The sequence below is a fragment of the Vitis vinifera genome, chromosome 4, assembly GCF_030704535.1.
Source record: "Vitis vinifera cultivar Pinot Noir 40024 chromosome 4, ASM3070453v1".
Lineage (NCBI taxonomy): Eukaryota > Viridiplantae > Streptophyta > Magnoliopsida > Vitales > Vitaceae > Vitis > Vitis vinifera.
The window spans coordinates 1,378,735-1,391,756 of NC_081808.1; the positions used below are offsets into that span (position 1 = coordinate 1,378,735).

Here is a 13,022-nt window from a genome sequence, read left to right on the forward strand (position 1 = left end):
TGCCACCTCAATACCGAGGAAGTACTTCAGTTTCCCTAGTTTCTTTATCTCAAACTCTATTGCTAATCTCTACTTCACTTCATGTTTTTCTCTCTCATCATTTCCAGTCACTATGATGTCGTCAACATAGACTAGAAGAGCAGTTACTCCCCCTGCAACCGAGTGCTTAATGAAGAGAGTGTGGTCACCTTGACTTTGTTTGTACCCAAACTCTTTCATAACTTTTGCAAATCTCCCAAACCAAGCCCTAGGAGATTGTTTTAGCCCATAAAAGGCCTTTTTCAATTTGCACACTTTGTTACTTGTGCTTCCCTTAAATCTCAGTGGGATGTTCATGTAAATCTCTTTATCTAAATCACCATGAAGAAATGCATTCTTAACATCATACCATAAGAGTTGCCAATTGTAATGGGCAACCAGTGACAACAGGATTCTTACAGTGTTCATTTCTGCAATTGGAGCAAAAGTCTCCTGATAATCAACTCCATAAATTTGAGTGTACCCTTTGGCTACCAATCTTGCTTTATGTCTCTCAAGAGATCCATCAACCTTATATTTCAGTGTGAAAATCCATTTTTAATCAATAATGTTTTCACCTTTCAGTCTTTCAACAATCTCCCATATTTTATTATTTTCTAATGCACTCATTTCCTCTCTCATAGCATCCTTCCATTCTCTTTTTGTCAATGCCTCAGAAATAGTGTTAGGGATGATAATGGTGTTTAGACTCACAATGAAATTCTTGTGGGCTAGTGATAGGTGCTTAAGAGACACATAGTGTGATAGTGGATAGAGTGGTTGGTTAGTGCATTCTTTGGTGCCTTTTCTGAAAGCAATGGGAATGTCTAGGTCTAAGTTGTATGTTGAGTTAGTGGAAGTTTCACCAGGTTGTGTATGTAAAAGTGGGTCTGATCTTACCGTGATTTCATTCTCAGGGTCTGAGTTGGATTCTTGGACATGCTTTTGTTCTGGAATGACCTTTTCCCTTGAGTACACCTTAGGAAACTATGGAAAATTGCGAGGAGTGACACTAGTTGGAACAGGGGATGACACGGGTTTAGTGGTAAAATTGGGTGACTCATGTGTGATTGGCTCGTATGACTTAGGTTCTTCATCACCATGGATTGAGACATGAGGAAGGTCAAGAGGTTCAAATGACTCACAAGGACTATCTTTCATCATTGAAATCTCCCCCTAAAGAGATGTCTTGGATAAAAAATGTTTATTTTCTATGAAGGTGACATCTACAGAGATGTAAAATTTTATGGCTGAGGGATTGTAACACTTGTATCCCTTTTAAGTGGATGAGTAACAAAAAAAGACACATTTTATGGCTCAAGAGTCTAGCTTGTCTCTATGTTGGTTATGGACATGAACAAATACAGTGCGCCCAAATACCTTAGGAGTGAACCCATTTAAGGTTCTGAAGTGTGGATAGAAACTCTTAAGTATCTCTACGGGGTTTTTGTTGTCTAACACTCATGAGGGATTTCTATTTATCATGTATATGGCAATAAGAACAGCTTCCCCTTATAAGACTTAAGAACATTCCCTTGAAAGAGTAAGACTTGGGTTGTGTTGAGTAAATGCCTATTTTTCCTCTCGGCTACCCCATTTTGTTGGGGTGTGTTAACACATGATGAGTCATGGAGAATGCCTTGTGATTGAAAATAGGGTGACAAAATCTGGTTGAAGTAATCTTTAGCATTGTCTATCCTAAAGTTTTTTATTTTAACCCCAAATTGGTTTTGAACCATTGAGTGGAAATTATGTATAACAATGCTAACATCAAATTTTTGTTTAAGAAGAAAGATCCATGTAACTCGAGTGCAATCATCAATTAAGGATATAAACCAACGAGCCCTAGAAACATTAGGTATAGTCGAAGGACCCCATATGTCACTATGAATAAAATGAAAAGGATGAAAACTTCTTTTATTGCTAATAGGAAAAGATACATGAGTATGTTTTGTCAATTCACAAGTTTCACAATGAAACTCATAAATATCTAATCCTTGGAACAAACGAGGAAACATAACCTTTAAAACCCTAAAAGATGGATGACCTAAACGTAGGTGATACAACCAAATGGTATCTTTATTTGAGGAATTGAGAAAAGACAACGACAAATTATTACAAGTTTTCTGAGATGATTCAAGGTAGTAAAGACCACTCCTTTCCTTAGCAAGTCTAATCCTCCTCCTCGAGCCTTGTTCATGAAAAACACAATAAGAAGGGAAAAAAATAGCATAATATTTAAGATCATGGGTAAGTTTTTGAATGGAAACAAGGTTGGCCGACAATTTTGGTACATGGAGGACATTTTTAAAAATAAGGGTAGGTATGATGTATATGTCTCTAAAACCTGCAACGGTAGCTAAAAAGTCATTGGCCACTGCAATTTTCTTGTTTCTTGGGCTTAGGGTATAGGTATGGAAAAGTTGAGATTTGGAGGTCATATGGTCTGTGGCATCGGAGTTTATTATCCAAGAGTCATCATAAACCCTATGTGAGACATTTATGCAAAAAGAGAATGAAGGTGTACCTGAAAAAGCCAAATAACAAGTTTCAATAGGTTTGTCAAGGGATCCCAACAAACTTCTCAACTTCTCCATTTCTTCACTATTGAACCCACCTGTTGCTGAATTTTCCTCAGTTTTGGGTTGCTTTGCCATGTGTGCTTGAGGCCTTTGTTGCTCTCCACGGTTTCCCTATTCACGACTTAGTGGCTTACCATTCAACTTCCAACACTTCTTTTTTGTGTGCCTTGGTTTCTTGCAATAGGAGCACTAGAGATTGTTCTTGTTATCCTTCCACTGATTGTCTTTACCTAAATGTTTAGGCAAATCATTCTTTCCTTGCTCTGAATATTTTGTTTTTGCAAGTAGGGCTGATCCATCCAAGGTTTGTGGTTCAAGCATAACACTCTTTCGGCTTTCCTCGCCTCGAATCCGTGCCGCCACCTCATTAAAGCACGGAACCTCCTGCTTGCCAAGTATCTGGATTCTCACTTGATCAAATTATGGGTTAAGCCTAACAAGAAAATAATAAACTCTATCTTGTTCAATAAAATCCTTTAGAACAGTGGCATCCTCAGGACATTTGGTTTTTATCACCCTATAATGATCAAGTTCTTGCCACAAAGCTTTTGATTGATTGACATATTCAGTAACTGTTTTACTTCCTTATTTTGCAGCAATCGTCTTCACCTTAACCTCATATACTTGAGCCACATCTCTAGCTTTTGAATACGTCTGTTGGATTGCGTCCCAAATATCCTTAGTCGTAGCCAAGAACATACATGTGTTACTAATCTCAGGAGTCATAGAATTCCATAGCCACGCCATAATAATAGAATCTTCTTCATCCCATGCTTTAAAACGGGGATCTCCTGGTTTTGACCTTATACCCATAAGATGGTTGATCTTCCTTTTCCCTTTCAGCACAGTGCGAACAAGTTGAGACCATTTAAGGTAATTTTTTCGATCCAACCTATACACAGCCTGAATGTTTTGCAATTCCCTAGGTTGTTGAGATCGAACAATCTCCTCCGGTTGTGTTGTAGTAGTCGTCTGAAAAATCTGATCTCTTGGGAATTAAGGCAGATCGCAAAACAAAAAACCAGCAGTAATGAAACTGGTAAAAGAACATGTGAAATACTCTGTTTTGCCTTCAGAAATAGAGCAAAATAATGCAGAGAAAGAAAACATGAATATAAAAAATCTAGCTATGAAGGCAAAAAAAATGGTGATGAAGGCCAGAATGATGCCAAGGTTTTAAAAACTTACTACTCTGATACCATGTCACGAAATATGGGATTACAAGAGCCATAATAGGAAACTAATTTATCCGTAAATAAAAAATGCATTTGTTAAAAATATGAATAACTTTGAAATAAGACCGAGAAACAAAATCTTCTATTTTTCAAAATAGAATTTCAAAAATGCAAATCTCGAGTTTAAAAGTTCTATACAAATAGGATTTTAATGTCCAAGAAGCTTAGGGATTTAACAGAAGCCCATCCGATGAATACCCATCACTCTCGCAAGGCATAAATTCGAAAGGAGAGTCGCACAGAATGTTTGTTCAATTGCAACCCAAATGGGTATTTGACTAAGAAAATTTTCTCTTCCAGTATGTGGACAAGCACAGAAAAAAGGATAGCTAGAACCAGGAAGGGAAAGTGGCCAAATCTATGTCAAACCTCTAGCCAAAACTTAACAGGGGAGAGTGATACAAGCTGCTCAAATCAGAGGGAGCCCGAAGAAAAATATCTTGTAACAGGCTCGAACCCGTGGCAGAGATCATCATCAGTAACCTGTCCAGAGAACCATCCAGCAATGCACTGGATCCAAAGGGTGCCCGTAAGTTAATTATTTCACGTGGCGTAGTTGAGTTTCCAAACATCTGATGAAGATTGCCATGGATGAAATCCGAGGAGCCTGCAACAACAACGTGCTCAAGAAAGCATTGCCCAGTATGTAGACTTTGATGTGGAGTGAACTTGCACCCACCCAACCAATCATGGAAGAGGCACTCCCATTTCCCTTCCCCAGAAGCTCTAACGAAAAAATGTCTCTACTCTCCACCACTTTATGAGATCGCGATGCTTGATGATGGCTAAAATGACAATAATTATTGCCACCCTGCTGGGGATTACAGCTTCCGCTCAGCTTTATTCTGAGATGAGTAAGTGATTGCTTAAAAATGCATCATATGTTTGTACAAGAGAGAACAGCTGCTTGGCTCCAACCCTTTGCTCTCCAATTGTGCTTATTAGCTAGTGAGATCGCCATAGTCAAATACTAGAAGTCTGAATGATATAAACAAACTAGGCTTGAATGAGTCAAGGGTGTGCGGCAGAGTGGACATTCAGGCTTTTCATTGCACCATTCCATAATGCAACTCCTACAAACAGAGCAATGTCAAACACACAAAACACAAACACACACGTGCACATATTTTTCAGGGTGTCGAGAGTTAGTACCAACAGAATACATGACCACAAGGTGTGGCTGTTGGGTGTTGGCGATTACTCAGGCAGAGCGTGCATTTGCTGACCCCACTTGCTTGAGACTGCACAAATACAATAAATACAGTTGCAAAATCAAATTAGTGGGATTCTGATCATGTGCTCTGATAAGAATCCAGATTGCCAATCTCAATATGGACATTGAGCCATTTCTAGAATGAGCATGGGTGTTTAGATAGAATGACATTTTGTGAGGCCATAAAGGTGTTAAGCATTTAAGTGAAATCGGTTTTAAGGATAGAACTTTCCTAAGTTCCCAAAACAAAAGATACCAGATCCAGGCTAGAGCTCTCAAAAGTTTCTTTGCTATGTGGAATTCATATTTAAAAACCCGATATTCATGCCCTTTTTTTTTACTTAACTAGAAGAACTACTGCCCATGTTATTTTCAATATAGTGAAGCTTTTTTGTAATCTGCGCAAAGGGAAATGGCACTATACACCTTAATGATTGAGCAGGCACAACATAATGAAATAAAGTATATGATACAGTTTTTATGAGAGAGTTGGAAAATCTACCTCTACATATGTGGAATCAGAGACCCAACTTCCCTTATCAGCATCAGCTGCTATCAAATTGCCTTCTTCATTTAAAACAGGCAAACCTTGCCCTACAGACCAATGGATGAAAAGGCAAATTATAATTATAGTAAAATAATGACACAACAGTACACATGCCAGGAAAATCTCCTTTGGGGCTGCAGTGCAATGAAGAGGATAGCTAATATACTTCCCAACATCCGGAACTCAAATTCTTTGTTGGCTATTTCAGGTTCTCCATTAGGCTTTGCTATAAATGTAAGAGACTTATATTTGGTATTCCTAGTTCTGGTAGTGGAGCTGATATGTCTAAACTGTGCAGTTATTGTGTCAGACAACTTTTTATATGAAGTTAATGGAAAAGTACAAGGATCAGAATGAGACACTGTCATGATGAGACGGAAAATCCACAGAAGTTCATAATAATCAAAATAACAAGGGAGAACTAGTGATGATGCACAAAAACAGAGGTTTTTTTTTCAAGAAGAAATAGCATCACTAGGGTCATTTGTATAGAAATGTGAAGTAAAACTCCAGTAAATGAAGAAGATAAAGTAAAACGAGTGTATAATCAAGAAACCTGTTGCAGTTTGGTGAGCCCCTAAGGGGGTACGATGAACTGAACTTGCAATAGAAGATAAATTCCTGCGCCGTAATCCTTCAGCGGCAATGATACATAGCTGAATTAAAAGGAATACTCCCAATATTTGATATCTGCACCCAAAGCCAATATGATGAGTTGGAATATTTTAGTTTACAGCAGCATGGAATGTTTAGCAGCCATGGATAATTCAGTGTTTGTATAAAAATCCAGCACTTACATAATATTAATTTTTTAAACATGGAAAATAAGAGAAATCACCCAAAAAAGAGCCCAGCACAATCAACTAGATTGCACACTAGAACCTTCAACTAACACTCAATATGTTCCCACAGAGTGAAGCATGGAACATAAGACAAACTTTACATGTTCAAGTTTCCAAAGCCAAGAAAATACAACACACAGGAACAAGGAGTACTGTTGAAAGAGCTCTTCAAAAAAATGCTTCAAAAAAATGCATCAAACCAAAAACTGATGTCATTTTTCTTGCCCCCTTTGGCAAAAATCTTCTATGAGAAAAATTCTTAAAAATCTTTTACATATATATATATATAATTTAACTCCTAACCTAGGCCTTTGATTCAATGATTTTCCAATGAAGACATAACGAATGCCTGCTGCACGTTTCGAGATATGATAATATAAGCCTGCAGAAATACATTGCACAAAACAATTAGAATTCTCCCAAGACCTTCACTAAAACTTCCATTGAATATATGGGTCTTTGAGGCATAGTAAGAACCTTCAAAGTAGAAGAACATTAGATTAGTACGAAGAACCAATTGCAAGAACTCACGAGCTAAGGGAAGTACCTGAATACAACAGCAGAAATAGTACCTAAGAAATCAGGCATTTTCAGACGATAAAACAGGTAGTGAAGTGGTTCTTTAAGTTCAAATAAGAATGAAAGAAAAAGTTGAGTGCACTCTGCAAAAGTTTATAGAACTGTTAACCCAAAGCGTGAAAATATCTATGAGGTTTGTTTTGAAGGATGCTTGAAAGAAGAAATTTAAATTATAATTCAGAAAACATGACACCAAATCATATCCCCAATCCATTAGGAAGATAAGTATACCACAGGCCACCTCTGAACTGCATACAACCATGATTGATTGAATTTCTCCTTCAACCTTGAAAGAACTGAAAGAGATGCCCCTGATGCCGAAGAAGATGGAATTTCAGTAATTGCAGAAGACTGAACTTGACTGCTCCCAGGAACATTGTTTCCATAAAGCTCATCAGCCTGTGCATCAGCAATGGCTATGCCACGGGCCGCAACTCTAGAGCTGCAAAACAAATAGTTTGTGTTTTCCCAGTGAATAACAACCACATATGCTTCATAGATTACTGTGAAATAAAACTACATCAAAACTAGAAGTATCTAAAATGAAGAACCAAAAGGAAATATCAATTGAACCTGACTCTTTCTGCAATATAAGGAACTGCAGTCTGGTATAAAATGAAAAGAGCACGCCTGGCTGGTGTTGGCGAAAGTCCATAAGGTCCCGCAACCTACAAAACCCACAATGAAAACGTTGGAAATAGATCAAACAATACAATATTCATGATGGGAGTTCAAAGACCATTCATAAAGTACGATTAATATTTTTCATTCAAACAAGGATGGAAAAAAGTACATTTTTGCTCAAATTACACAAATTCCATTTAACATTTTAAGTTTTCATTAAATTGCCTATGCTTTTGAGTTCCATAGTTCAGTGCATATCACAATCATATTTAATTGTTCGATAAGGAGCAAAAAATATAAACCTATCAAATTGTGTGTTCTGGGTCGGTGAAGTTTTACTCATTGACCCTATTTTTTATTTTTTGATAGGTTTACTCATTGACCCTATAAATCACATAAGATTTCTTTAGTCATACCTGAACTAGCATTTCCAAATGAAAAAATATCTTTTGACAAGCAAATTATAAGGGATAACTATGTTATTTAATGTACAAAAATCATGGTGTTGATACAGGTTTCATTTTTTGACATTATTATAAGTCTGTGCTGTAACAACTTAAGTGGATGAGCTACTCTTTAAGTCCCAAGTCATAACTGATAAAAGAAACTAAGGCTTGCATACCTGAGTGATGTCACAATATTCTTCACCCAGTGTCTGCTGCCCTGAACCTGTTGTTAAGATATAATAAAGCATCTGTCCCAAAAGTTTTGTCTGCAAAATGATAGCCAGAAATATAATAATTGAACATCCAAATTGACAACGTATGCATGGCCAGTGGTAAAAAAATACCAAAAATATAGACCAGAAACAGGGCTTGGTTTTAAAGTTGAAAATTTTAAAAATAAAAAATATAAAACAAGAAAAAAAGAAAAAAGAAAATCAGAAGAAATAGAATCACTCAAAAGCATTTATTTCTATATCACAGAAGTAATATGAATCATTTAAAATGGACTCTCCAAGTGACGGTCTACACTTGTCTTACAGAAAATTACCAAAGGTGCACCACAGCAAGCAAAATGACATTCCATCATTCCTTTTTTTAGCAGTTTTTGTTTATTTTTTCCTCATTCTTTCCAAGAACCAACCAGAAAGTGAAGGCCTCCCAGAGGTGAAAACGGGCTTTTCAGACATGTATATTTTTTGAAAAATGAGAACAATAAACCTGTTCAGTTTTGCAATATTTTCAACACTTCAGTACTTGAAATTTTCAATAAGATGGAAGACAACAATACGCTATTTCCTGAAAATTTCAGGAGACGTTTTTAAAACAGTTTTTGAACTCATGTTATGAAACATTTTTCTGTCATTTTCATTTTCCTCTAAACAGAAAAATGCTCTCGTTCTTGCTATCAAACAGGTCCTAAAACTTATAGTTTGTCCTATATCACCAAAATTATGATTGCAGTATTGAAGTCACTTATTCCAGGGCATGACTTCAATATAAGATTGAACATAATTACTCGCATCTCTATTTCATTTTTGTTCACCTACATACGGACAAGAGCATAACAAATGGATCTTACAAATCTAAATTTAAATTGTTACAAGAGCTACAAACGGGTTGATAAAGATTGTAAAGTATAATGCAAATTTAAAACCCAGGAAAAAGGTAAGAGGAGAAAAGGGAAATAATGTTCAATCATACATGAGGGCAACCAAAATTCCAAGTTGGAAGGACATACCTCGCTCTGGTAAGCTACAGCAACTCTTGTCCCTGAATGTAGCACAAATTAGAGAATGAGAAATTAGTGTTTTTTTTTTAAAGTTTAAAAGAAAATCCAGTGCAAGAACAAAAAATAAATAGATTATTCAATAAGTTCTGTCTGTTTGAAGGAAAAATGAAACCAAGGATAACTGAATCAATATTCTTATAAATTCTGAAAAAGGATAAAGCTTCACCGATCATAGAGATTTATCTCCAGGAAAATTTTCTCCAAGAAAAAAAATGTTCTAGAAAATCTACCTATATGGAGTCTCAAAAGTGATGAAAATATTTCCGAAATATTTCCGCGAAATAAACGGAACCAGAAAATGGAAGTGAAGTGAAAATTTAAACAAAAAAATATATATATTAAAAAAAACCCTAAATTTTGGGACTGAATAGAAGAGACCAAAGAGATGGCGAAAAGCGTCGCGACAGGCTTCGTAGACGTGGGAGGCGTACTGGTCATCCTTCTCGGCAGCTCTCATTATTTCCGGCTGAGCCGCCAGCGGGAATCGCCGTGAACCGGACGGTTCTGCAGCTGTGGTCCGGCCCACTTCTCCGGTTGTGTCTCTTGGGTCGACCGAACCGGATGTCTCGGGCCGTCCCAACCCCATCTCTGTCTGCCTTCACAAGGCTACTCTCCTCACTAACTCTGGAGAAGATCGTATGAAACACAGAACTTAGAAAATAGTTTTGCGGGTGTTCAATAGATAAACCCAAACGCAAGAAGGCATGAAATCGAGATGCAGGACGACGTCGTTTTAGAAAACTGGAATCTTCTTAAAATGATATTACCTAGTTATTGTAGCTTGGAGGCTTTAATTATGTATGTGGGAAACCAAATAACTGCGAAAAAAAATAGACTTTTAGCAATTGTTTGGCATACACTTATCATTTTTCCCCTCATTATTGTAATGGAATGTAAGCGGTTAAAAATATGAATGATTAAAAATAAAACATTATCAATAAAATTTATTGTTAAAATATATTTAAAAATATAAAAAATAAGTTAAAAATATTTCAAGTTTTTAAATAAATTTTTATTCTACTAAACTGTTCTGAAAATAATTGAAAATAATAATAATAATAAAATAAAAAATAAATAAAAAACAGTCTTCTGTTAATCAGTTTTTTGAAGCAAAAATAGCTTTAGATATAAAATCCTCGCTCTGGTGAGCACTTCGTTTATTGGATAACGTTCCACTGGTGAAAAAGGCTCTCCTATCTCCACCAAAGAGCCAAATGAGCCAAGTGAGAGTGCCAGACCAATAAAACCCCCCAAAACAAACTCCAAAGCTTTAACACAAACCGGTTACCAGAGCCGATGGCTGTGACTTCCACTTCCGCCACCGCCTCCCTTCTCCGGCCAAATTTCAGAACGTCGCCGCCACGACACGGCGGCCAATTCTCAAATTCAATTGCGATCGCGTTCAAGCCGCGAAGATTCCGGATAAGGAGCTCCGGTGATGCTCCGCTGGAAACTACAGATGAATCAGACTCAAACAGTCCTGTTGAGACTCCGAAGGGACCTCCGTCTTTGATCTCGGCTTTGAATGTTGAAAAAGCTCTTCGCGGCATTGGTAAGACAGAAAATTACATGAACTTCAAACTTTTGTTCCTTTTTTTCTCGTTTCCGGATCTTAAAATTTACGTTGATTCTGAATTTAATTTTTGATTTGAGTCTACAACATCTGCATCGGATTGATGGATCGGGATCGGTAGTTTCTAATCAGCCTTTTGATGATTGTGCATTTAATTGATGAAGTTTTTCTTTAGAATGCAGCGATTACTGATGCAGATCACTACGGCAGACTTGGACTTCAGAGAGAATGCTCATACGATCAAGTCAGAGCGCAAAAATCTCATATGTTGGTCTATTGTTTTGGTTCTTTCTCTCATATTGTTTTTCATTACTCAGGTTACAGTTGCATATAAGAGAAAGGTTGAAGAACTGAAGAGTCAGGAATTGGATGAAGAGGAAGCTAACAACAAGCTTGGCCTCCTAAAGGTTAGTTGTAGGCTTGTGGCCTTCTAGCCTCTGGTTTTGCATAAAGCGCTATTCCTTGAACTTCTGATTTTGAAATTCGTGTAGGAAACACACAGCATTGAATATTTTTTGAATTTGAATTTGTTGATAAGAATCACATTTTCATTCTGTGCGTAGGAATCATATTCGATTTTGTCATCTCCGAAAGAGAGAAGATTATACGATTGGAGCTTGGCCAGAAGTGAGAAACGAGACAGATATGCCTGGCCTTTCGAGGTCGAGAAAGCAAAAACTCCCACAGAGGAGCCTCCTGCTCAGGTATGGCCAAAATCAATTCCTTCTCTACCTTCTTATTTATTTATTTATTTATTTTAATTACTATTATATTTCTTTTTAATTAGATAGCCCTAGATTTGATTTTAAATTTAAGAGAGGAATGATGTTTAGGTAATTTCTAAGTCGTTTTTTTGGTTCATGTCCTGTCAATTTTTCTCTTCAAATGTTTTTCATACAATCAGGTTAGAAAAATTGGAAGTTTTAACTTTTTTCGTTCTTAAACTTTTATGCATGTCTCACATTTTAATGAAAGGAAATTTAATTGGTAATTTAAAATTTGACCTTAAAGAAATAGTGTTTTATGGTCTATTTGACAATATCTTCATCCGCAATTTTCTTAAAAATAAATTTCAACAAAAAAAGAATGGCCTAAAAAAAAACATGTTTTAAGAATAATTATAAAAAAGTTCTTATTTATTTTCAAAAATAATATTTTTTTATAAAAATAAGTTTTCTCAACTTATTTTTTCACAAAAATTTTATTCACTTACAGAAAATTCTAAAACTCGTAGTATACGCAATATTTTCAATGATTCCTTGAAACATTGTATAAAAACCAGCTAAAAGTACATTAAATTTGCCCTCATAACAAATTTTTAAAATTTAATTTTTATCAAAAATTTGTCAAACCTATTTTCCAATTTAAAAACTATCTTTCTGCTTAAAATAAAATAAAATAAAATATTGTTTTCAAAAACAATTTTTATATTAGATATGTTATATAACGTTCCACTGGTGAAAAGTTATGTTATATTAGATATATATTTTTCTACAAAACACAATTTCCCTTGCATTTATCACAAATCCAGTCATCCAAAATTAGGGAAATCGAAATTGAATATTAATTTATACTCAATGGAAAAATGGAAAAATAGAAAACACAGTAGAAATCGAAATTCTCAAAACCTTTAATACATTTCATTGCAGGAACCGGAAGATGTGAGGCCTACTATTTTAGTGGGATACTTCTTGTTTGCTTGGTTGATTTTATCCTTCACGTTATCTATCGCTCTCAATAGATAGGAAAAATTTTGTATTGGAGTTTCTATTTTGGAAAATTTTAAAATGAAGATGTAAAATTCATCTCTTCCACCATTACAATTTTCCATTGTTTTAATATTTTAAAACTATCCACGAAGGGCAGTTTGTAACTTACAATCTTTCTACACTAATTCTAAAAAAAATTGTAATTCTTAATATTAGTTCTTAATTATTTTAAAAAATAAAATTTTGCATAAGATGAAAAATATTTTTCTCAAATTATTCTCTATAAATATAGAGCACCTACATGCAACATATATATATATATTTAAATGTTTATCATATTTTATATTTTTACTCAAAATTATCTAA

General features: G+C 35.6%; 2 protein-coding genes across 2 annotated transcripts; one reads left to right on the top strand and one right to left on the bottom strand.

Moving 5' to 3' along the window:
* Window positions 1-3,895: 3,895 nt before the first annotated feature.
* On the bottom strand, window positions 3,896-10,137 carry LOC100262831 (peroxisome biogenesis factor 10). Its single transcript, XM_002279748.5, has 11 exons — window positions 9,753-10,137; window positions 9,324-9,355; window positions 8,263-8,352; window positions 7,590-7,684; window positions 7,248-7,458; window positions 6,915-6,984; window positions 6,741-6,819; window positions 6,152-6,285; window positions 5,551-5,642; window positions 4,988-5,076; window positions 3,896-4,908 (listed from the first exon to the last, which is right to left on the bottom strand). Exons 1-11 carry the CDS (start codon window positions 9,958-9,960, stop codon window positions 4,806-4,808), a joined length of 1,203 nt encoding a protein of 400 aa, XP_002279784.2. The 5' UTR covers window positions 9,961-10,137; the 3' UTR covers window positions 3,896-4,805.
* Window positions 10,138-10,494: 357 nt separating this feature from the next.
* Window positions 10,495-12,764, top strand: LOC100257708 (NAD(P)H-quinone oxidoreductase subunit U, chloroplastic). Its single transcript, XM_002281191.5, has 5 exons — window positions 10,495-10,926; window positions 11,130-11,191; window positions 11,265-11,354; window positions 11,511-11,651; window positions 12,597-12,764. Exons 1-5 carry the CDS (start codon window positions 10,671-10,673, stop codon window positions 12,690-12,692), a joined length of 645 nt encoding a protein of 214 aa, XP_002281227.1. The 5' UTR covers window positions 10,495-10,670; the 3' UTR covers window positions 12,693-12,764.
* Window positions 12,765-13,022: the final 258 nt, after the last annotated feature.